Source organism: Filicampus tigris, chromosome 12 (genome assembly GCF_054856515.1).
Source record: "Filicampus tigris isolate MCC_2025a chromosome 12, RoL_Ftig_1.0, whole genome shotgun sequence".
In the NCBI taxonomy this organism is placed as follows: domain Eukaryota; kingdom Metazoa; phylum Chordata; class Actinopteri; order Syngnathiformes; family Syngnathidae; genus Filicampus; species Filicampus tigris.
In genome coordinates, this window is record NC_141228.1 from 880,001 (window position 1) to 905,000 (window position 25,000).

The 25,000-nt window shown below is 42.9% G+C and overlaps 2 protein-coding genes and 1 long non-coding RNA gene across 11 annotated transcripts in view; 1 reads left to right on the plus strand and 2 right to left on the minus strand.

The window, feature by feature from the left end:
- Window positions 1–180, minus strand: part of orc1 (origin recognition complex, subunit 1) — a 107,908-nt gene extending 107,728 nt beyond the window's left edge. The window contains exon 1 of one of the 5 annotated variants that reach the window (XM_086048153.1): window positions 1–180. This exon is cut by the window's left edge and continues 11 nt beyond it. In XM_086048153.1, coding sequence (XP_085904279.1) covers window positions 1–63 — 63 coding nt within the window. In that variant the 5' untranslated portion in view covers window positions 64–180. The other 4 variants (XM_086048157.1, XM_086048150.1, XM_086048149.1 and 1 more) reach the window with 4 other exon arrangements.
- A 5,160-nt stretch (window positions 181–5,340) lies between these two features.
- Window positions 5,341–25,000, plus strand: part of niban1a (niban apoptosis regulator 1a) — an 83,423-nt gene continuing 63,763 nt past the window's right edge. Inside the window, exons 1-4 of one of the 5 annotated variants that reach the window (XM_086048136.1) lie at window positions 5,341–5,480; window positions 14,270–14,400; window positions 22,817–22,945; window positions 23,059–23,173. In XM_086048136.1, coding sequence (XP_085904262.1) covers window positions 5,426–5,480; window positions 14,270–14,400; window positions 22,817–22,945; window positions 23,059–23,173 — 430 coding nt within the window. In that variant the 5' untranslated portion in view covers window positions 5,341–5,425. Of the gene's footprint in view, window positions 5,481–14,092; window positions 14,401–18,795; window positions 22,444–22,816; window positions 22,946–23,058; window positions 23,174–25,000 lie in introns of those variants that run through there. The other 4 variants (XM_086048134.1, XM_086048138.1, XM_086048137.1 and 1 more) reach the window with 4 other exon arrangements.
- LOC147138012 (uncharacterized) lies at window positions 15,381–22,008 on the minus strand. The gene is made up of 2 exons (XR_015089085.1): window positions 21,388–22,008; window positions 15,381–19,494 (listed from the first exon to the last, which is right to left on the minus strand). It is a non-coding gene; the product is annotated as an uncharacterized LOC147138012 (long non-coding RNA).

Consider the following 25,000-nt stretch of genomic DNA (forward strand, 5'->3'; position numbering starts at 1 on the left):
TTGAAGAGAGCAGGTTACAAGTGTACAAGATTTGCAGAATTGGGACAGGACGTGTGACGTCATCAATTTACGCCCCTGCGTCACCAACCCTGGCGGCACGAGTTGTTACTTTAGCAATTTAGCTGTTTGAAAATATATTAAAATTTCAGTAAAGTAAAAATTCGGGCTCGGTCTTTCAGTCGATGGGAGCTATGGCTCCATTATTTGCACTATTTGCGGCTCCTGCATTATATGCAGCGCATGCGCAATGGGTTGCCATGTACAGCAGCTTCACTCGGACGAAATACGTATATGACTTTAAAACATCAATTGTGAATTAATACACATATACAACTGTTTCATTAAGTAATACTTTTCGGCACAGGCATTCCGAAGAATGTCTTCAGTTTCCCGCTATTTTGGTCAAATCCACAATGAATTGTGAGTAATGTGCTTCGACTGAGAGGCCGTGGTGCGGGCTCAGCTGAAGTGTGGAACAAGGGCTCAAAAGGGGTGCGGTGATGGAGCACTTCTGAAAATTGGGACACGCTACACACCCGCATTCTCGACGCTCACAATAGAGCGGCACAACGATGCAAGTGTGGGGATATATATATATATATATATATATATATATATATATATATATATATATATACATATATATATATATACATATATATATATATATATATATATATATACATATATATATATATACATATATATATATATATATATATATATATATATATATATATATATATATATATATATATGTATATATATATATATGTATATATATATATGTATATATATATATATATATATATATATATATATATATATATATATATATATATATATATACACATACACATGCCAAATTGGTTGTAATTGCTGTCCCACAATGAAAATCAAATTTTAAACAATGAAGTGTTCAGACCTTGCATATTTTTTAATATCTTGTTATGATCTATTTTACCACAAGGCATTAATTGAGATAATATTAAAATGAATGTATAAAAAGTCATCTTTTATATGTCACTTCCTATTGGGAGGTGGCTGTCCCAATCTCTCCAACTCCATTCATCCATTATCGATACCGCTTATCCTCACAAGGGTCGTGGGGCGTGCTGGTGCCTATCCCAGCTGTCTACGGGCAGTAGGCAGGGGACACCCTGAATTGGTTGCCAGCCAATCGCAGGGCACACAGAGACAAACATCTGCACTCACAATCACACCTAGGGGCAATTTAGGATGTCCAATTAACCTACGAAGCATGGTTTTGGAATGTGGGGGGAAACCGGAGTACCTGGAGAAAACCCACACAGGCACGGGGAGAACATGCAAACTCCATACAGTCCTCAGACCTCTGAACTGTGAGGTGGATATGCTAACCAGTCGACCACCGTGCCGCCCGTTCCGGCCCAAAGAATAAAAATTTTAAAAAGCATCCGTGCAAGACGCCACAGCGGGAGACATGCTAACGGCAGAGGTTTATTAAAAGATCATTAGCTGGCTAATTTACTATTCAAACCCGCTGTGGACACGCTTCAAACATGCTTCAAACACACTTCAAACGCGCCACTATTAGTTACCCAACTGCTTGTACTTACGTCCATTGCGAGCTCTGGGTGGGAACGTATAAGTTAGGCACTACACACAGTCTGCACGCAGGGGAGTGGCGGCCACTTGATTGCGATGTAGAAACCTTTTTTGTTTTGCCAGGCTTGTCTTCTATCAAGCAAAAGCTCCCCTCTCCGATGTGAGCGATGAAGCAGCTGCGGCATTCTGGTTTCAAATTTTCCGCGGTCAAACGCCAGCCCATGTTCTTCTTCGTCTCATTCTTCTTCTCCCCTCCATGCAGCACAAAGTACGTTAGGATTCAGCAAGCTACTTATTTATTTTCCACACTACCCTTCTACTCCTATTCCCGGCCTTCAAATTAAAAGCATACCACCAAACCATTACACACGAGGTTTGCTATGGCGTATTTCTGGAGCGAGAGAGAAGAAAGAGAGAGAAAGGTGAATTCGAGCAAGGTTCTTCAACAAGACGCCAGAAGAAGTGCATGAACTTGACCTTGATGCGCTCACGTCATCCGTGAGTGCTGCACGCAGTTGGACTTTGTACTCGCGGACACAACATTGTTTTGAAAATGTACAGTTGTATTCCAAGTCGGGCGGCGTCGCTTAAAAAATCCAGCAACAACAATGGATTTACCTGCTACAACAAAGGGACCTAGATGACTAGACGATGCATTTAATTGTATTGCGATCTGGAATAGAGCTGTCGCGGCTCGTCGACATAGTCGACGTCACCGATGACTAAATACGTCGGCGCGCACAACACAGCGTCGACGAGTAGGTCGTCTGTATCCTTTGTAAAGCCGAGTGATGAACGACCACCTGAAGCAACGTCACCCAGGTGCTGCTGGAACAACAGAAAGCAAAAAGCTAGAGGATCGTAATTAAGTTCATCTAAGTTAATCTAATTCAACTAATATGACCCGGTTTTATTGAAGTTGCTGTTATGTGGGACGTATTATTAACGTGCAAAAAAAAGTTTCATTTCTCGAAGCAGCGGGTTGCAGTCAAAATGACAGTGTTGTGTTCCAGCTTTGTGCATTATGGGGATAACGTTAGCTATTTCATCCCAGTCAAATTGTGTTGGTGCTTGCAGCTAACGTAACTGGTTCTTTTTCTTTATGTACCCACAAACGGTAACATGCGACATCTGTTTCTGTATCTTAACTGCTGCTTTCCCGGAAAGTTCTCACTCTCACCGTCGTTGTGCAGACACCGGGTGCAACACAACTAATTGTGTGAAGGTGAAGGCCTTCACACATATGTTATACCTACAGTTTATTATCATTATTCCACTCCACTTTTTTGGGGTGCGACTCCTTCCACATTTTTCACTTCATTCAAGTTTCAAAACATTCAGAAAATTCATGCCTTCCGGGGTAGAATTTTTTTTTACGTTCCCCAAATTTACCGTTTCCCTAATATTTCCCATTCCCCCCCCCCAAAAACCCATTCATTTACAATGGTGCTTTCAACATTTCCCATTTCCACCATTCCAATTTCAAATTCACAAGATTCAACTCATTCAACTCACATTGGAAAAGCTATTCAACACACCCACAATTCCTACTTCCCAAAATGTCAACTTATTCACCCATAAAACCCCCACAAAATTCCGCCATTCATTCCCATCGCCATATTCAACAAATTCACATTTACATCATTTCAATTTGAAATTCACAACATTCATCTCATTCGACTCATATTGGTCAAGCTTTTCAACACACTCCAAATTCCTATTTCCCACACAATCAACTCATTCACCCTTAAAAAAACACACAAAAAATTCAATTATTCACCATTCATTTCCATTGGCACGTTCAACTTTTCACATTTATACCATTCCAATTTCCACAAATTCAAGTCATTCAACTCATTCAGATCACATTCAACTTTTCAACACACCCCAAATTCCTACTTCCCACACATTGAAGTCATTCACCCTTAAAAAAACCACAAAAATTCAACTATTCACAATTAATTTCCAATGGCACATTTAACTTTCGGCGGCACGGTGGTCGACTGGTTAGCACGTCCGCCTCACAGTTCAGAGGTCGTGGGTTCGATCCCGGCTCCGGCCTCCCTGTGTGGAGTTTGCATGTTCTCCCCGTGCCTGCGTGGGTTTTCTCCGGGCACTCCGGTTTCCTCCCACATTCCAAAAACATGCATGGTAAGTTGATTGGATACTCTAAATTGCCCCTAGGTGTGATTGTGAGTGCGGATGTTTGTCTCTGTGTGCCCTGCGATTGGCTGGCAACCAGTTCAGGGTGTCCCCCGCCTACTGCCCAAAGACAGCTGGGATAGGCTCCAGCACGCCCCGCGACCCTTGTGAGGAGAAGCGGTACAGATAATGGATGGATGGACATTTAACTTTCCACATTTACAGAATTCCATCCATCCATCCATCCATTATTTATACCGCTTCTCCTCACAAGGTCGCGGGGCGTGCTGGAGCCTATCCCAGCTGTCTTTGGGCAGTAGGCAGGGGACACCCTGAATTGGTTGCCAGCCAATCGCAGGGCACAAAAAGACACACATCCGCACTCACAATCACACTTAGGGGCAATTTAGAGAGTCCAATCAACTTACCATGCATGTTTTTGGAATGTGGGAGGAAACCGGAGTACCCGGAGAAAACGCACGCAGGCACGGGGAGAACATGCAAACTCCACACAGGGAGGTCGAACCCACGACCTCTGAACTGTGAGGCGGACGTGCTGACCAGTCGACCACCGTGCCGCCTATAGAATTCCAAATTCCACAAATTCAAGTCATTCAACTCATTCAACTTTTGAACACCCCCAAAATTACTAGTTCCCACACATTCAAGTCATTCACCCTTAAAAAAAAACACAAAAATTCAACTATTCACAATTCATTTCCAATGGCACATTTGACTTTTCACATTTACAGCATTCCAAATTCCACAAATTCAAGTCATTCAACTCATTCAGCTCACATTTAGCTTTTCAACACCCCCAAAATTCCTAATTCCCACACATCCAACTCATTCACCCTTAAAAACCCACAAAAATTCCACTATTAACCATTCATGTCCATTGGAACAAGAGACTTTTCACATTTACACCTTCCCAATTTCCACAAATTCAAGTCATTCAATTCATTCAACTCACATTCATCTTTTCAACACCCTCAAAATTCGTACTTCCCACACATTCCACTCATTCACACTTAAAACCCCCACACAAAAATTCAACTATTCACCATTCATTTCCATTGGAACAAGAGACTTTTCACATTTACACCTTCCCAATTTCCACAAATTCAAGTCATTCAACTCATTCAGCTCACATTCAGCTTTTCAATACCCCCAAAATTCCTAATTCCCACACATCCAACTCATTCACATTTAAAAAACCCACAAAAATTCAACTATTCACCATTCATTTCCAATGGCACATTTAACTTTTCACATTTACAGCATTCCAAATTCCACAAATTCAAGTCATTCAACTCATTCAGCTCACATTCAGCTTTTCAACCACCCCAAAATTCCTACTTTCCACACATTCAACTCATTCACCCTTAAAAAAGCCACACCATTTCACCATTTATTTCAAGTGGATCGGTGTTATTGCCCCTTGGTCTCCCCAGTGCGGCGGCCATCTTGGGCAGGGACATTAGCTAGACTGGGATACTCACCGTGTGTGTATATATATATATATATATATATATATATATATATATATATATATATATAATGGTCACCCTAGTTATAGGACATTTGTGGACGGTCCCTAACTCAGACGGAAAGAGCGAATATTAAACCTCGAACGTCGATCCGTCCAACTTTACTCGCTCGTGAGATCCAGAAGTACTCTGTCGGCTGCAGAACCATGGGCATCTCCGCATCCAGTCTGTTGGACGAGGCAAAGTGTAACTATATAACAGGTAAGAAAAAAGTTCAGTCTTTGTTTATCGCTCACACGAAACTGTCGCTGATGTTTTTTTTTCCCGTTCTCTTTTTTTTTTTTTTTTGGCTGGGTGCGTGTTAAGATTATGTTGATTAATAATCACCGACACGATTTATTAGAATACACTGTGTGAATTTATCTGCCAATGTCTGGGGCCCATTTGGCTGAGAATACTCGTTATCACGTGAATTTATCTAAAGTTGAAGGACATTTCCCTCACTAGTTTCAGTGATCCGAATCATCGCTGTCATTTTGTTCTGGCAACCAGTTAGTCTGGTTTTCCGTCAGCAGTTTTATCCTCTCCCTGTCAAGCGTCGCCTGACGCCAACGTCTGAACATTAATCCTGATTTTGTTGCCAATTCCAGATTAGTTACTGTTCGTCGGTCCTTACACTTTTGGTTTGATTGTATGCTAGGGTTAAATTAGAGAGGAAAGAGATTTTAGACAAAAGTCGCTTGACCTTTTTACCGTTTTGTTTCCCTCTCTGTCAGTGGACGTGTCCAAATATTGAAACGTGAGAATCCTCCTTTTTAAATTGTCTTTATTAGATTGGGGATTAGGGATGATATCGAGATAATGTGTCAGTCTATCTGCTTGCTTGCCTTTATGTCATTATCAATATCAACAATGTTAATCTAAACTCTGGAACAGCACACTTGTAATATGCAATAACAATCTAGACTTTATCATTATTTGCGTAATATCTTGAGATATTATGGTAATACATATTTGCACGCACGTCAGCTTCGTTGGAAATTGATTTTAATGCAGGTGATTCAACATTTACAACAGGTCCGATGTGCAGTTCATTTGCAACCCACTAGCACCCTCTATTGGTACCTAGCTGTGTATCAGTTGAGTCACAATATAACATCCCTCCTTTTTAAAATCTGAACTGTTCTCTGTAGTTTTCATCTACTTCAGCAAAACATAAACAACCACCATTATCAGTTCAACTTATCATTTATGCATATGTAAACATGTTTAACAGTCGCCAACCTAAGACTATTCAACATAAAAGGTGAGTTAAGCCAAACTCTCACATCTCCTTCTTTTGTGACTTTAACATATATTTTACTTCACAAAGTCGGTCCTGTGGTTTCCTTTATGAGTCCGGGTATCCGTTTTGGTCCGGCACCATAATTTTTTGTATAGTCCGCGTTCCTTGGCATGTCTGTCATGATAAGCTTTTTGAAGCTTGTTTTTCTGCCACTCGTTTCAAATCAGGGTGTATGAGATCAAGTGTACACTTCATGGGCGGGCACTTTACTTTTTTTTTGCCGGTCCGTCCTCTATCCATGACCTGGGTGCCCTTCCGTCCTCGTCCCTCTGTCCTTATTCATAAAAACTATCGTCATCCGACCCTGTCCGTCCTCATCCTTTTAAAGCGCTTCCAACCTTACATTCCATCGGTATACCCCCACCCCCCGCTGCTGACGCCCCGCCAAAAAAAAGAAGAAAAAGCGTCCGTGTATGACATTATTTGAAGCTCATTAGCTGGCTAATTTCCGATGCACATCTACTTAGTGGCTGGGAGTATCTTGAGTGGATTGAATTGTTTACAACAGTTTAACTAAGATAGCTTTAGCTGCCAGCAACCGGATGGACCGTTCCATCCCTGGGACGGAATGCCCAGCTCTGAAACCTCAACTTCCTTCCCATCATCATTTCAGCTGGTGACAGTCCAGTTGGTGATAGTGGAGTGATGCGGTAACTAAACAAAGCTCTGTTCAGTTTTGTCTCCAGAGTGTGACTTTTTTTTTAGTTCTTTGAAAGTTTGTAGGCGGCACGGTGGTTGACTGGTTAGCACGTCCGCCTCACAGTTCAGAGGTCGTGGGTTCGATCCTGGCTCCGGCCTCCCTGTGTGGAGTTTGCATGTTCTCCCCGTGCCTGCGTGGGTTTCCTCCGGGTACTCCGGTTTCCTCCCACATTCCAAAAACATGCATGGTAAGTTGATTGGACTGTCTAAATTGCCCCTAGGTGTGATTGTGAGTGCGAATGTTTGTCTCTGTGTGCCCTGCGATTGGCTGGCAACCAATTCAGGGTGTCCCCCGCCTACTGCCCAAAGACAGCTGGGATAGGCTCCAGCACGCCCCGCGACCCTTGTGAGGATAAGCGGTAAGGATAATGAATGAATGAATGAATGAATGAAAGTTTGTATGGCTCTCTCCGTGGATGGAACGCTACTGGAACGGTGTGATTCCATTTCATGTCTTAAACTCCTTGGTTTGTTCAGTCGCAAAACACTGGGAATTATCGGACGCAATCATTTCTGGAATAGCCTGCCATGCAGGGGCGGAGCGGAGTCATGGGTGGGCCTGGGTGTGCACAGGCCCACCCAGATTGACAGATTGCCCACCCAATGAGATTCATGGAAAAATATAGACTTTTACATTTTTAGTAAATTATGAAACTATTTGGCGGCACGGTGGTCGACTGGTTAGCACGTCCGCCTCACAGTTCAGAGGTCGTGGGTTCGATCCCGGCCCCGGCCTCCCTGTGTGGAGTCTGCATGTTCTCCCTGTGCCTGCGTTGGTTTTCTCTGGGTACTCCGGTTTCCTCCCACATTCCAAAAACATGCATGTTAAGTTGATTGGACTGTGGTTTTCTCTGGGTACTCCGGTTTCCTCCCACATTCCAAAAACATGCATGGTAAGTTGATTGGACTGTCTAAATTGTCCCTAGGTGTGATTGTGAGTGCGAATGTTTGTCTCTGTGTGCCCTGCGATTGGCTGGCAACCAATTCAGGGTGTCCCCCGCCTACTGCCCAAAGACAGCTGGGATAGGCTCCAGCACGCCCCGCGACCCTTGTGAGGATAAGCGGTAAGGCTAATGAATGAATGAATGAATGAAAGTTTGTATGGCTCTCTCTGTGGATGGAACGCTACTGGAACGGTGTGATTCCATTTCATGTCTTAAACTACTTGGTTTGTTCGGTCGCAAAACACTGGGAATTATCGGACGCAATCATTTCTGGAATAGCCTGCCATGCAGGGGCAGAGCGGAGCCATGGTGGGCCTGGGTGTGCACAGGCCCACCCAGATTGACAGATTGCCCACCCAATGAGATTCATGGAAAAATATAGACTTTTACATTTTTAGTAAATTATGAAACTATTTGGCAGCACGGTGGTCGACTGGTTAGCACGTCCGCCTCACAGTTCAGAGGTCGTGGGTTCGATCCCGGCTCCGGCCTGCCTGTGTGGAGTTTGCATGTTCTCCCCGTGCCTGCGTTGGTTTTCTCCGGATACTCCGGTTTCCTCCCACATTCCAAAAACATGCATGGTAAGTTGATTGGACTCTCTAAATTGCCCCTAGGTGTGATTGTGAGTGCAGATGTTTGTCTTTCTGTGCCCTGCGATTGGCTGGCAGACAATTCGGGGTGTCCCCCGCCTGCTGTCCGAGGACGGCTGGGGTGGGCCCCAGCACGCCCCGCGACGCTTGTGAGGATAAGCGGTATCGATAATGGATGGATGGATGGATGAAACTATTTGTTTTTTTTTGTATTTTATTGAATATTAAGAATGGCATAATTGTGGTTGTCTAAGGAAGATCTGAACTTCACATTATTCGGTTTGTCAATATAATACAATATAATAATACAATACAATACAATTTTATTTATATAGCGCATTTTATAACAGCTAGAGCTGTAAGAAAGCACTTTACAAACAATACAATAAATAGAACAAACACAATAAAAGGCTGTGATACATGTATTAATAAATATAGACATAAATAATATATAAATAAAAAATAAAATATAAACAATGATACCAATAAATTGACATAAAACACTATATGCAATTGACACCGGAAAAGAGCCGAAAATTTCAGGTCTGATCAAAAGTCAGAGAAAAGAAATGTCTCTTTAACCGGGTTTTAAAAATGGACAGAGAGGTGGCTTGCCTAACAACCAATGGGAGGTCATTCCAGAGGGAAGGACCAGCAGTTGAAAAGGCTCGATCCCCTCTGAGGCTCATCTTGGTCATCGGCACCTCGAGCAGCGCCTGGTCCGCAGACCTGAGGCTGCGGGAAGGTGCGTAGGAGTAGAGGAGCTCAGAGAAGTACGCCGGGGCCAGGCCATTTAATGACTTATAGACACATAAGAGAATCTTGAATTGAACCCTAAAATGCATTGGGAGCCAGTGAAGGGAGGCCAGAATTGGTGTTATGTGCTCCATCCTCCGAGCTCCAGTTAGTAGGCGGGCAGCAGAATTTTGGACCAACTGGAGACGTTTGAGGGAAGACTGGCTGACTCCGAAATAAAGTGCATTGCAGTAATCTAGCCGAGATGTAACAAAGGCATGGATGACTGTTTCTAAGTGCTGATGGGAAAGGAGGGATTTTACCTTAGCCAGCTGTCTAAGGTGAAAGAAGCTCGACTTTACAACAGCGCTGATTTGCTGGTCCAATTTAAGATCACTGTCCATTTTAAAACGCAAGTTTGAGACTGTTGGCTTTAGATATGAAGCCAGGGGGCCCAGGACATCTGGGTGGGATATTGGAAATATTCAGGCCCACCCTGATTTTTCCAGGCCCCCCCATTAGCCACGTTCTGGCTCCGCTCCTGCTACCATGTGTACTGAAGCTGTTTCTCAGTTCACTGTTGCTGCTGATGTTGCTGAGTTGACCGGCCAAACATCAATCAACTTAGAGTGCGCATCCACAACAACTGAAGACGTTTCTTCCCATAAATGGACCTGCATAATCAATGTGAAGTCTCCTCCACGGCTTCTCTGGCCACTTCCAGGGGTGAAGTGGTGCACAAGCAGGTGCCTTTCTGTGTTGTTCGCATGTAGTGCATGATTTTACTGTATTTTCCACATCATTGTCCATTTGAGGCCACCACATATATCCTCTTGCCAGTCCTTTCATGCGGCTCATCCCGGGATGTGACTGATGTAACTGTTCAATCATGGAATCTCCTAAAACTATATTCAACATAAAAGGTGAACATTAATCCTGACAGGGCGGCACGGTGGTCGACTGGTTAGCACGTCCGCCTCACAGTTCAGAGGTCGCGGGTTCGATCCCGGCTCCGGCCTCCCTGTGTGGAGTTTGCATGTTATCCCCGTGCCTGCGTGGGTTTTCTCCGGGCACTCCGGTTTCCTCCCACATTCCAAAAACATGCATGGTAAGTTGATTGGATACTCTAAATTGGCCCTAGGTGTGATTGTGAGTGCGGATGTTTGTCTCTGTGTGCCCTGCGATTGGCTGGCAACCAGTTCAGGGTGTCCCCCGCCTACTGCCCAAAGACAGCTGGGATAGGCTCCAGCACGCCCCGCGACCCTTGTGAGGAGAAGCGGTACAGATAATGGATGGATGGATTAATCCTGACATTACATATCAGTCCGCTACACTCAATTCATGTTGTCTCTGTTTATAGGGTATAAAGTCTTTAACTAGAATGTTTGGCCAACCTCTCAAAATGTACTCACATAGCCTACTGTCAGGTTCACACCACTGAAGACAATAAACAACACACACAATGAGGAGAAAAGACACTCAACACAATATTATCATTTTACTCGCGAGGAGAATGAAGGGAACTGTACAATTACAATTCCTCACAATGCTCTGGCCAGCCCCTCTGCCTCCTTTCTTTTTATTTTCTTGGGTGGTCCCTAATTGTATACATATAAACTGCTACTCTAAAGGGTGGGGGGAACATGTAGCATCGCAACAAACAGTTCAAAGACGGTGTGTGTATGTGTGAAATAGTGTTGTCACGATACTAAATGTTTAACCTCGATTAGATACTAGCAAAAATTACTCGCTACTCGATACCGATTTTGATACCACTGTGGGAAAAAACCCCCACCTTAATATTAAATCTTTTGAGGTCCAATTTCTAAATAGGTTACACTCATCAATTCAGCAATCAAGATATGTTTTTAACAGTGCAAACAAATGCTATTTTATTGTCTTACATTTTTGTAAACATGAACTCATTCACTGCCAGACATTTTTAGACCCTCTTTTATCTTAACGTTTGAAAAAATATGAATAAATTCCTGGGATTGAATGGCTGCACTGTGTAACTGTAACAAATTGGAACTCTATTTGTGGAGCAAGCTTTATTTGTGGATGTACTGCTTTATCAGACCATGTGTAATGGAACTTTAAATTTATCCGTGTGGGCTTGTCTCTGTCTGTCTGAACAGTACAACATATTACGTGTAAAACGGAGACAAGCTTTGCCAAAAGTGCCACAATGAATGTAAAAATAGTTGGGGAGTCTATCTTTCACGTTTGGCCAAATTTGACTTGACTTGGTGGCGACTGCCTTGTAGCAATGCTTGCAGACCGTCCAGTCTCAGTTTGTTGGCATTCCCGACTCGTCAGCGTCGTGCCCCAAGTACTTCCAAACAGCACTTTTACGTTTTGGATGTTCAAGTAAAATGAGTTGTGAATCTGCTGTTGCCATTTTAGTTTGATAAATATGAAATCAGTGTATTTCTTCGTGTCACATTGTCATGTGGGTTATGCAGCCAATCGGGTGCTTGAATTTTGAATACAGGCACACAATTGGCCGCGTAACACGAACCCGGAAGTAAAGCTCTTAAATGCCACACTGCAGGGTAAAATGACATTTTAAGAAGAATGGCTCATTATTTTGCAGCGAAACAAGACCAGGACAAGAGCAAGGAACTTTAACCACACCATTCCGTACTCCCCACGCTTCACCACACACACAATGTTGACGTTGTGCTGCGCTAAGAGATTCAAATTTTTGTAAAGGGCTTTAGGAGCCACATGAAACCGGCCAAAGAGCCGCATGCATGTGATTCTGATTTGTTGGCCCACAAGGCCAGCACAGCGTCTTCTTCAATGGTACCTTGAGGTCTGACACCTCCACGGACATGGGGGACGTGCCTTTCGAGATGGGTCAATATGGAACAGAAATGTGTCGTAATTTTGCAGGTGACTTTCTGGAGGCAGCTCGGGGTCTTTCGATTTAAGGTTCGCCGGGTCCAGCCCCAAATTCAAGTCAAAAGCTTCTGGGTTAGGTGGCTGTAATTGACTGACAGTGCAGCACTGGGCTTGGGTGGGGTCAGGCGACCGAATCGGCAGAGCCTGCTACACTTTGAGCCCAGATTTGGAGGGTTTTGTAGTCATTGTGTGGTTTAAATCGGAAAAGAAAACCCTGACCAATAAGCAGTGGAACTGATTCGATGGGAGACACGTAGACCGCGTACTCAAACTGCATGAGCCAAATGGACAACTGGAGCATAGCCACAAAATTTAACTGCACGTTCAACGAGGAGAAAGCACTGATGGTGAGTGAACAGCGTTCACATCACAGCGATGTCCGCAACGGTGTCAATGAGGGCATTGTAGGACAAAACTCGCTCTAGAGTGACAATCAGATAAAATTCAAGAGCTGACCCTTGGGTTGTGAGTTCGCCTAGGAGCTGTTGGAATGGCTAAACATCGTTTGTGTGCTGGAATTCACTCGAGTTAGGAGAGGAGTTTGGATCGACCAGGAGTACCAGAACAGTTCTGTTAGAGAGTGGCTGGTCGGACTCAGGATTTTCAGCTATCAGCTGATCCACTGATGGTCCCAGGGGAACATGTCCCTTGGACGGAGATCCGTGGTTCGCAGGTCCTCTGCATTGGGTGCCCTCAGTGGGTGGCCGGCCGTTGGCTAGTCATAATGACGGGTCCTGCGATTGTTCTTTGGACAACTTCAGGAGTGCCTTGAGTAATTCTCCGGCCAGGGCGCTGTAGTTGTTCGCAGAGTCGTGATATGTACTGAATGTTAACAAAACAAAATTCCTATTGACCTTATTCCTACCCCCCACGAGCCCCATACATATTTTAACCCTTTGCATGTGAAGTATATCCTCTAGAGTGTAGAAATCTCACCAAATCGTCATTCATGCTCATGCCAGCACCGCCGTACACTTAAGCTACGACCTGGAAGTGGAAGTCTTTCACTCTCCTCCTAAAATAACATTGCACAAATTATTTTTTTTTTGCAAAATAACCCAATAAAAATGGAAAACTTCTTGCGTTGTAACGCAAAAGTGTTGCAATAAAACGCAATAGTATTGTATTATAACGCAATAGTATTGCGAAATTTTGCAATAATGATTACATTATATTGCAAAGTATTGCGTTATAACGCAATGTTAAATTCTCGTAATGGCAGGCTCTGTATGAGCCAAACTGAGTTGGAATCGCAACAATGCAAATAATTCCTTATCTGATTTGACTTCCAAAATGAATTGTTGGTCAAGCAGGAGAGTTGAGACAGCATGACATATCATCACTCGTCTTTGCCACCTTTTGAGATCATTACTGGCAGGGTCTCTGCTATTCTGGCTATTCTTCCAACCATTCAAATTAAAGTGTTCCATTTAATTCCATATCTCTTTGGTTTTGCTTTCCACTTTAAAGCACTGGAGGTCATTTTAGACAAGCACACATGCATTTTATGTTTTCCCCTCACCAGTCAACCTTTTAATCAAAGTATGCTGTTCCCATTTCTTGACGACAAGAAAAACTGTGGCTGAGGCTGATTTCATGAATAAACAAAATGTTTTTTTTCCTATTCTTTGTCATCTTTTTAGCCAAGAGTATGATTTGTACAGCGGAGCTTCCATGTTTTTTTTCCTTCATTTTTCTTGTGTTCTTAATAGTTCCTGAAATGTGCATTTCTCAATAAATTACCAGCCAGTTGTTACTTAATGATCTTAGAGAAAAAAAGGAATGAAAAGCATATAAAATCATGTGACCATTATGTCTCTATCCCCTCAGAACAAGCTGAGGCTGAGCTAGAGGAGTTCAGTCCATACTACAGGAAGCAGTTCTCTGTGGCCTGGTTTTCTCAGCTGGAAGATGATCTGGAGCAGCACAAAAAAAATATCACACATCTGCTAAAACAAAGGGTATGCAACCCTTTCTATGTTCAAAATGTCATTCAGTTTGGCCATTCTTAAAATGATCAAATATGACAAAGCTATGTCAGGGTGGTCTATAGTTGGTTCAGTTTGATTTAGGGCTGCCACAAACGATTATTTTGCTGGTCGACTAATCACTAACAGTAGTCGCGATTAGTCAACTAATCGGATAATATATCAATTGCGGCAAATCGCAGCAGCAAGCTGCTGCTTTTATGATGAGCATCATTCGCTTACAGCTTAAATTCTTTATGTACAAACTAATCATGAAGTTTGATAGTTCAACTTGTATTAAACTTTGCAACTTCAGCCATCATTCCTGACATGTTTATAAATAAGGGAGCGACTTAAATTGATGGCGATACTCTGGCCTTAAAATTTTTTGCCTTAATTCTTTAGTGCGTTTTAAAATTGAACCAAAACTATACACTATGCAGAGTTGCACTAATACAGTGAAATTATCTATGACTACGAAAAGAAGTACTTGTATACATATTTCACTCTTCTTGGGCCCAAGACTTTTTTTTAACGGAAGGTAGTGAAATCAGAGGAGTAAATTGGGAAAACACTTTGTGCTAAAGAAAACGAAAATAAACACTTGTATTGGTTTTTAATTTTGTGTTAATTTAAACTTCATCAAAAAGGTTTGGTTTTTCTTCACTATTATGCATCATGTAAAAGTAGCAAATTGATCTACACAATCAAAATGTGGTATGCACCCATAACAAAAAAAAGGAAGAGCTTTTTTTTTTTTCTTGCACTATAACGTAGTATATTACAACAAACCTATTTATGGGTTTTATTGTTATGTGCCTATGAGTGGCACATATGTCGTTTTTGTGTTGAGTGCGGATATTTCCCAGTTCATGAACGCATCACTCTGTTCGCGAGTGAAAGAGAGAGAGAGAGAGCAAGCGTGCGCTTCCTGCTTCGATGTCCACCATGGGCATAAACACACAGAGGTTCGGTTGTTAATCAACTCTCATTTTTGCAAAATCTTAAACACATTCGAAGTCACTAAATGTATTTCACTCTGTGACACTTGTGATGCAAAATTTTAAACACCGGTCACAAAAAGTGACCACAGTTCTATCACAACTGTCATCTTTTACACACAATAACTTCAAATTAAACACACAAGTTTCTAATGATGTGATCAGACCAATTAGGCAGGATAAAATCCACTCCAGAGTACACAGGTGGCAGAGGTCCTTCCACGTACAATGGACAGAATTATGCAGCGAAGCAGAGGAGTTTATATGAAAGGTAGTGGACAGTGAGAAAGGGACAAGGAAGAGTTCAGAAAAAGACAGAAAACAATTAGCCCTGATCACATTTGGTCAAATGTTGTACACCACATCCTTGTTCATGGGATGATTATGAGTGAAGTGAATCAAAACCAATTTGATTAGATTCTGTGTAGCCAGCATTATCATTAATTAAAGTGGACGTCAACCCCCAAATTTTCTTTTTAATAATATGTTCTATGTGCCTCTGTCTAAACACGGCATTATGATTCATATTGCATTTGTGGAATATGAGAAATCCACCCGTTTTTAGACATTTCAGAGGGCGGCCATTTTGCCGCCTGAAAACGACTGTCGACTGTCGACTGAAAACGATGTCACAGTTGCACAGGGTTCAGGTACCAACCAATCATGGCTCACCTGTTGGACAAAAACGGGTGGATTTTACTACTTAATTCATATTCCACAAACACAGAATCAATCAGAATGTCTTTTTTCCATACAGCATATTATTGTAAAGAAAAGTTTGGTGTTGGCTTTCACTGTAAAGAAGAGAACAGGTAATTGTTTCTTGTTGTACAACATTTCACAAAGAAATATGAACATAATAATAAATATGGAATACTATACTGTGTGTTGTAATGCACATCACAGTACTATTTTTTCTGTCTGTGTATTTTTGCAATTTTCCTCTTTGTCGAATTGAAAGATAACCAAATGATCGTGAAAGGGCTGATCTTTTCCCCCAGCAACATGAAATACTTATTCTTGGTGTGCACTGTTGTACCTGAACGAAAGTTCATTGAGCTCGTTTATATTTGGGACAAACATGAACTGAAAGTTCTGCCTGATGAACGTTTTTGGGAATGTGCTCATTCTGGTAATCTTCAGATCACACGCAGGCGCCACACGAGCAGACATGCCACCAAACAAAGAAAAGATATCAAACAAAAACAACAGACACACACACACGCAGACACACAAACACACCCCCACCTACACGTGCACATCTTGATGATGGGTGAAATAAAAACAATATGGGGTACATGTCATTGCGTCTTGTGTGACCGCAAGGTACACAAAACTGTTTTAGTTTTTTGTTTTTCCTTACTCAGCCGCGTGTTAGGAACCGTGGAACCTGTTTGTGATGTGGCACAGGTTAAGTCCGTTCTCTGTTGTTTGGCTGACTTGGACCGACCGGGACCACGTGGGTCGATTAAATATGCAGGACGGAACGCGGTGGCGGTTAGGCGATGCCCAGCTCTGCTGTTTGTTAGTCCCTGGTAGTCATACCTATCAAGTTGTACGCTTTTGACGCAATTTGTACAGGTGGAGACACCTTTGCAAACATGTATGCCATACATCGCGAATCTGTACGGCCAAACTTCGTTGCTACCTCCACTCTAGGCCGGTTCCCCTCTGATTTTAAACGGGCAGCCGTTAGCGATTCCGACTGCAAACTTCGGCCGACTTTCACTAGCACACCTCTGCTGAGCGATAAATACTGTGTAATATTATATATGGAAATGTCCATTCTGGTTACCCCACCTCTCCCGCTGAGCGATAAATACTGTGGAAGATTATATGCAGAAATGTACGGGCAAATTATAACTTTTGTAAGATTAAGCATAGCCTTGGTTTGACAGGTATGGCTAGGCAGACACTCCTCAGGAACTTTTATGACTCGGTGGTTGCATCGGTCATCTTCCAGGGAGTGGTCACCTGGGCAGGCGGCGTCTCGGCCCGGGACAAGAAGCGGCTGGACAAACTGGTCAAGAGGGCCGGCTCTGTCCTGGGCTGCTCCCTGGACTCTGTGGACTCGGTGGGGGACAGGAGGATGTTGGCCAAGCTGTCATCAATGCTGGGCAACCCGGACCACCCCCTCCAGGGCACCCTAACAGCACTCCATAGCACCTTCAGTGACAGACTGTTACACCCTCGCTGTGCAAAGGAGAGATTCCGCCGTTCCTTCTTGCCTGCTGCTGTCAGACTCTTTAACAAGAACATTGTGTAGTCTCTACAAACTGGCGGTCATTAGTGCAATTGTGCAGTCCTGCACCTGAGCTCGTATCGTGCAATACCCAATATTCCCCACTACTGTAATACCGTGCAATACTCAACATTCCCCACTACTGTTAGTCTAGTTTTATTTTTATCCAATGCTGTTCCTTACATTTCACTACAGCACTGCAGCACTGTCACTTAGAGTATTTTTTCCTCTGTACTATGTACAGGCCGAAATGAGTGTTCCTCATATTTTTTATGTAGATGTAGGTTGGTGTGTATACACATGTGTATATACACATGTTACTGCGTATATCTACATAGGTTTGATTCTAAATGTTTGCCGTCAATGTTATACATTAATGGCCACATTATGCCGCCGCCCCTGTGTGACCTATATCTTTGCTACTGTAACAACGAAAATTTCCCCACTGTGGGATCAATAAAGGCATTCTTATCTTATCTTATCTTATTAACTACATTAGACATTTGAGCGCGTTGAGGCCGGTTGGCGTTCTCAGGGAGTCGCAGGTGGGTCATCGTTTTATTGTCACCTGAAAACGAGAGGGGGGACTCACATTGTGCCTTGACAGGGGGTTTAGTTAGAGCAGTACTTCTCAAATAGTGGGGCGGGACCCCCTGGGGGGGGCACGGTGCGATGATGATGGGTGCGCGTGTGACCCTGGGGAACATGCTTTTTTTCCGCCATACTACAATAATGTGTAATTGCACATCCACTCCACCAGTTGGCGGTGGCGCTCTAATTGCCCATTGTGTGCAGCGAGTATTAACTCCACGGTGTAGGTTTGTTTTGCAACGAGCTGGCGATGTGACGCGCAGGAAACAAACTCTTAGACAACATGAAGAAATTTTTAACAGGGATGAAAAGAAAGGCGGAGAGAAACGAAGATAGTGTTTCAAAAGAAAGTCACCCGAAAGCAAAGACGCGCAAATATGACGAAGCATTATGTAGCGCTTGGCTTCACTGTGACCACAGTGGGAGGCGAGGAAAGACCGGTGTGGAGCCTATCCCAGTTGTCTTTGGGCAGTAGGCGGGGTACACCTTGAATTGGTTGGAAGCTAATCGTAGGGCACAGAGAGACAAACAAACATTCACACTCACAATCACACCTAGGGGCAATTTAGGGTATACAATCAACCTACTATGCAAGGTTTGGAATGTGAGAGGAAACCGGAGTACCTGGAGAAAACCCACACAGGCACGGGGAGAACGTGCAAACTCCACACAGGAAGGCCAGACGAGAAAGTCTTGGCAGGACCAATCTGGTGGGCGACCCGGAGGCCAAACGAGTGGATCATGGCAGGTACCAGTCTGGTGGGCGGCCCGGAGGCCAGACGAGAGGGTCTTGGCGGGGCTAGTCCAGTGGGCATCCAGGGACAACACAGGGAATGAAGGCAGCCTCAGGCCTTGCACCGCAGTAGCAGAATCCAAGAGCAGCTGCAGAGGTTGTGCTGCCAGAGCAGAATCAGAGGGCAGCTGAAGGCCTTGCACCATCATAGCAGAATCCAAGGGCAGCCGCAGAGGTTGCACTGTGCCATCGTAGCAGAATTCAAGGGCAGCTGCAGAGGTTGCGCTGCCGGAACAGAGTCAGAGTGCAGCCGAAAACCTTGCACCGAAGCAGGATTGGAAGGAGGTTGCAAATCTTGCGCTGGGGAAGAGTCAGAGTCTGGTGGTGCTGAGAAGCTAGGGCGGGGTCTGCATTTGCTAAGGTGCCGGGAAGGGGGCCTGACACTGCAGAGGAGCTGGCATTGGAGCCTGTAGTTGGCGAGGTGCCGGGAAGAGGACCTGGCACTGCCAAGGCACCGGGTGCTGAGTAGCCGTTTCATAGAACAGAACATGAATATATCAAATTATGAATAATGGGATGGGGATTAATTTTTACTTGCACTTAATTTCCATTTTGTTTACTAATGTAATTTTGAAACTTCTATTGTTTTGCATGCTGTAATTGTTTGGTTATTCATTCAGTTTTAGATTAATCTTAGCAGGGTTTTCAGTCTCTATTATTAGGGCAGCGACCACTGCGAGGTCCCTATTGTTTTTGTAGAAATTATTATTGTTATTATTATTATTATTATTATTATTATTATTATTATTATTATTATTATTATTATTATTATTATTATTAGGGCCTGAGCAGCGAAAGCATGCATGAAATCTCACAAAACATTGGACACCCATTAGGCCTGGTGAAATCATCTTTTTTTGTTGTTTTAAGTCATAATTGTTTAAAAAATGGCTCGCTAGCGCCCCCTAGAAAAAAAAAAAAAAAAAAAAAAATCAGCCCCGGTTGTACGTTTCACCTATATTTACGAAAATTTGTTGGTATAGCTAACAGGTCAACACCTACTAAAAAAGTCTCTTGGAGCTATGTGCTAAACCTAACAGGAAGTCCACCATTTTGAATTTACTTTACAATTCGGCATCACATTGACTTTAAAAGCAGCTGTAATGCGATCCACATGATAATATCGTGTCAAAATGTCACACATTTGATGAGAATCTACACCTGAAGACATCTAAGAACTAACTTTTCATCATAGTGGGAGCGCCACCTACTGGCGAAATGAAGTACATGTTTTATTCTTTCATGTTTCTCTCCTGGCAGGTTAGCCAGATCTCCGTCATCTTTGCTCGGAAGAGTGTTTAGACCTTCATGATGTTAAAACACGAAGTTTGAGATTTTTTGCAAAAAGGTGTTGCCATGGTAACGCATTTTGCCAATAACACAATGCTGATTTTGAAAATGTAAACATACACGAAATCTCATGAAACTTTGCACACATGCATGGGTGCCTGGTAAATTAATCAATAATTAATTATTCAAATGTGCAATCTTTCAAGATGGCTCGCTACCGCCCCTAGAAAATGTTTAAAAAATGGCCCCGGTTTCACGCTTCACCAACATGTATGAAAATTTGTGAGTATATAAAACAGAAAGAGACAGACAAAAAAGCCTCTTGGTGCCATATAATAAACCTAAGAGGAAGTCCACCATTTTGAATTTACTTTAAAGTTTGGACTCACCTTGACTACAAAAGCTGCTGTGACTTTATCCACGTGATAATTTCGATAATTGAATTCCGATGTGCGAGCATCCCAACGTGCCAGTACCCCAACGTTGCCAGGGCTGTGAGGGCCCTTTATAGCTGCTTGCAGCTCGTTATTATTATCATTATTATTATTATTATTATTGTTAAAATGTAATTATATGCTAATAAGCCTAAGTTTAGACCTAAAATTTGCACTTGTTGTGGCTTGACTTTTTCCATGAATTGCTAGCCTGCTTGTGTCACGTTCCAGTGACAACTGGAACAAGGGTGGATCCCAAAAATGTAGACAGAGAGAACAAAAGTTGATTCAACAAAAATGTTCTTACACTTACTATAACTACCGAAAAAGTTCAACAGAAGTCGCTGGCGAAAAACTGCCAGGAAAAAATGAATAACAAAAGATGCTCGTTAAAATGTGAGGAAACGAGGAAATACGAAATCACTTGTCAAACAAGGAACAAGAAAAAAAATCCAATTACCGTGTTTTCTAGGCTGTAAGCCGCACCGTTATATAATCCGCACCCACTCTATTTTTTTAGAACATTTTGGAAAAAAACTCAAATAAGCCGCACATTTATAGAAGGAAAGAAACTTTTATATTCACTGCATTTACAGAATGATTATGTACTGTAAATGTACATGTACGTACCTGAGCAGATTATTTCCTGACAGTGCATTTTAACACTGCAGCAACGTTGCTGATAGAAGAGAACCAAGAGAAAATAAACAGTACTTATCTTCATTTCACTGCCGACTGCCATTCCAGTTTGTCAGCTAATGTCCACCAGACTCCACCATCTATCGTTCTACTACACTCTACATGTGCACCTGTCTTGTTTTATGTTAATAAAGTCACCCAATCTAACACACGACGTGCTAAATCAACAATAGCATTTCACATCGAAGCAACAGAACAGACGTAACATCAGCCAATCGCATTCATGTGCACTTCAGGAGCCTCTCGGAAAACATCAAATGAAAGCATTACAGCACCTTATACAATAACCTAGTGCATGGCGCCCTCTCCTGTTGAACTCCTCCACCTGGAGTCACATCCATCAATGGGAAATGTATTGTATTGAATTGTACTGTCATTCCGGTTAGAGCGCCCCGAGCGGTGGAAGAAATATCCACAGAATAGCCGCATCGGACCATAAGAAGCAGGGCTCAAAATCTAGGAAAAAAGTTGCATCTTATAGTGCGAAAAATACGGTAGTAATAAACAAAAACCTGTCAGCATAAATAAACCAAAGAAGCTATACACGAAGAAACACACGAATCAAACTCACCAAAATACATAAGCTAGGAGGTCTAGGAAATCTTTTCTCTTGGAGGCAATGAGTGCGAGCAAGGAGGAATAACCCAACTAAGGTTTGTCATGGTGGCAATCCTTGATCACTAACGCACAACAGGTGCGGCAAAGTAGGACACGCCCCCAAATTCCCCAGCCGAAGGAGACAGAGCCAAAACATGACAGCTTGGCGTTATAATATGCAGGTTTCTCCATGGTATATCATACAGTAAATGGCAAATGCCATTGTGGTGATCACATTGTATCATGTCATTTATTTGAAGGAAGGTTTTATCTTGCACCCCAGTAGTCTAGTGCTTCCTGGGTTGGAATATGAGCTCAGGACTTGTGTGGGGTTTGACTTTTCTCCCCATGCTTGCGATGACTTCCTTTCACATTTCAGAAACATACATGGTAAGTGAATTGAAGACTCAAAATTGTCTATAGGTGTGAATATGACTAGATATGCCCTGTGAGTGGTTGCAGACCAGTCCAAGGCATATCCCACCTTCCACCTCAACTCAGCTGGGATATGATCCAGCTCACCTGCAATCCAAATGAGAGCTAGCAGTACAGAAAATGAATGATAGGTGGTTTTAGCTAAATAACTCTTTTCCTATTGAATACAAATCAGATCAGAGAGAGATGAACTAAAATCAATAGATTGTTAATATTCAAATGTATTTAAAGCAGCAATTTGTTTATATGTCATCATACGTAAGAGCAAAAATTATACAATTTCGCCAAATAATATATTTTTGTGCTTTGTTAATTGTATGCTTAACAGGAGTCTCCTGAGGTTGGGGAGGTGCTGTATGAGGATAGTCTGTTTTTGTTTGATGACAGCAGAAAATGGAAGGAGAGATATGTAGTAGTGAGAGCCAACTACTGCTTGGAGTGTCATGAGAGCCTCGAGGTCAGCACAGTCACTTAAATACAATTACAATAACCTGAAAATATGAAATATATATTTTTCTAATGTTTTATTAAATGTATTATTTCACATGTTGTTACTGTTTTTTGTATTAGACTTTTCTAAAAGGAAATCCTCCACATCATAAGCTGCTGCCAACAGGGGGCAATGTTGCGACTACTGAAGGGAAGTACATGGCAATGGTGGATGAGTGTTTCCCTGATGATAACGGTACGTTATGACACTTGAAATAAAAGGAGATTAATTTTTTATTTTGCTGGATGGGAAATAATATTCATTTCAGTTATTTCAAATATGAGAAGCATTATTGACCCTCCTACCTCCACACACCCAAGTGCACACGAGTGCACACACGCCCACACACACACACCCACCTTCACGCACGCACGCACGCTTGCACGCACGCACGCAGACACACACGAACACACACACACACACACACACACACACACAAATCCAATTCACCCAATGGGGGTTAGGGTTAGGTACAGCATGTTACATTCCACCTCCAAAAGAACTACATCAGTTAGCCAATTCCTTAATGTTTGCTCTACAGTATAATGAAAACAATTGGGTTTGACGTAAAAAGAAAAAATGGGAGCAACAATTTGACTTATTTCCTGGTGGTCAGATCTAGCAGTCTGTCCCAGGTTTTTTGGGACGGAGGACTGGGGGCGACAAGTTTTAAAAAGTGACGGACTCAGCAAGGGCGGAGGTGCATCTTAGTCCGCCCCATTAGTCCCTCATGCGTGTGACGTGGTCGCGAGGCGGCCAAAGTTCATGTCAACCTACTCTGTGAAATGGGCAAATGCCAAAAATTGCCTCAGAACACTTCAAACGCGCCACTAGTTATTCAACTGCGTGTACTTACTTGCATTGGGAACGCCCCGGTGGGAACGCTGTGCACTGCACACGTTTTGGTCTGCATGGAGGTGAGAAGAAAAGGTAGAACGAAACGAAGAAAAAGAAGGAGCGCTAGCGTTTTACCGCAGGAAATTTGAAACCTGAATGCTGCAGCCGCTTCATACGCGCACATCGGAGAGGGGCGGGGCTTTGCTTGGTAGTAGACAATGACTGATAAAACAAAAGAAAGGTTTTGAAATCGCAATCAAGTGGCCGACACTGTGCTAAAGCTAATGCAAACAGTATTGCCGTCTTGGTAAAGTTCAACAGCTGTAAAGAAAGTCAAAACATAACAGGTGTAACAAGGTCCTTGCTCATTGTTCTCCAAGCCTGCATGGTCTCTTTTTTTCTTGGCCCAGTAGTTGTAACTGTCGTGTCTTATAGCTCGGGATGTCCATAAACCACGACAATGAGCTTTTCGTCAATTTTGCGCTCTCCTCAACACCGCCGCTGCGTGTGATGCAGTACTCGCCGATGTTGATTGACTGCTGCGAGGTGAAGAGGGATGAAAGTCCATTTGTTTAGCCTCGCCGAATGTAAGAATGGTCGAGTTTTTGGTGCTTCGCTCCGTATTCCACCGCTCCAAATGCATCATCCGCACCACCCCGCACGCAACCGCCCCTGCCCATGCTAACTACATTGACTTCAATTGAATCAATTGCCGCCAGACTCAATTGAACATAGCAGCACCGAAACTGCTCCTGCGCGATTTGTTTATCCACACACGAATTGAGGGTGCTCCATATAAACAATGACCGCTGTTAAATAAAGCAGTTACATTACAACTCTGGACTCACTCACTTCTTAGCCAGCTAATGAGCTTTAAATAAACCTCTGCCGTTAGCATCTCTCTCGCAGTGTCATGCACGGACACTTGCTTTTTTTTTTTTTTTTTGCTGGTTGGGGGCAGATGTAAGGTCGGAACCACTTTAAAAGGACAGGGTCAGAGGACGATAATTTTTTTGAAAGACGGAGGGACGAGGCCGGAAGAGTACCCTGGTTGCGGACGGAGGATGCTGGGCGGACCTGCAAAAAAGGGTCAAGTGCCCAGCTCTGCTGGTGGTTAATACAGAATATTTGTTTAAATTCACCAATTTCTTATATGGGTGAATGTATTAGAACACTTGACTGACA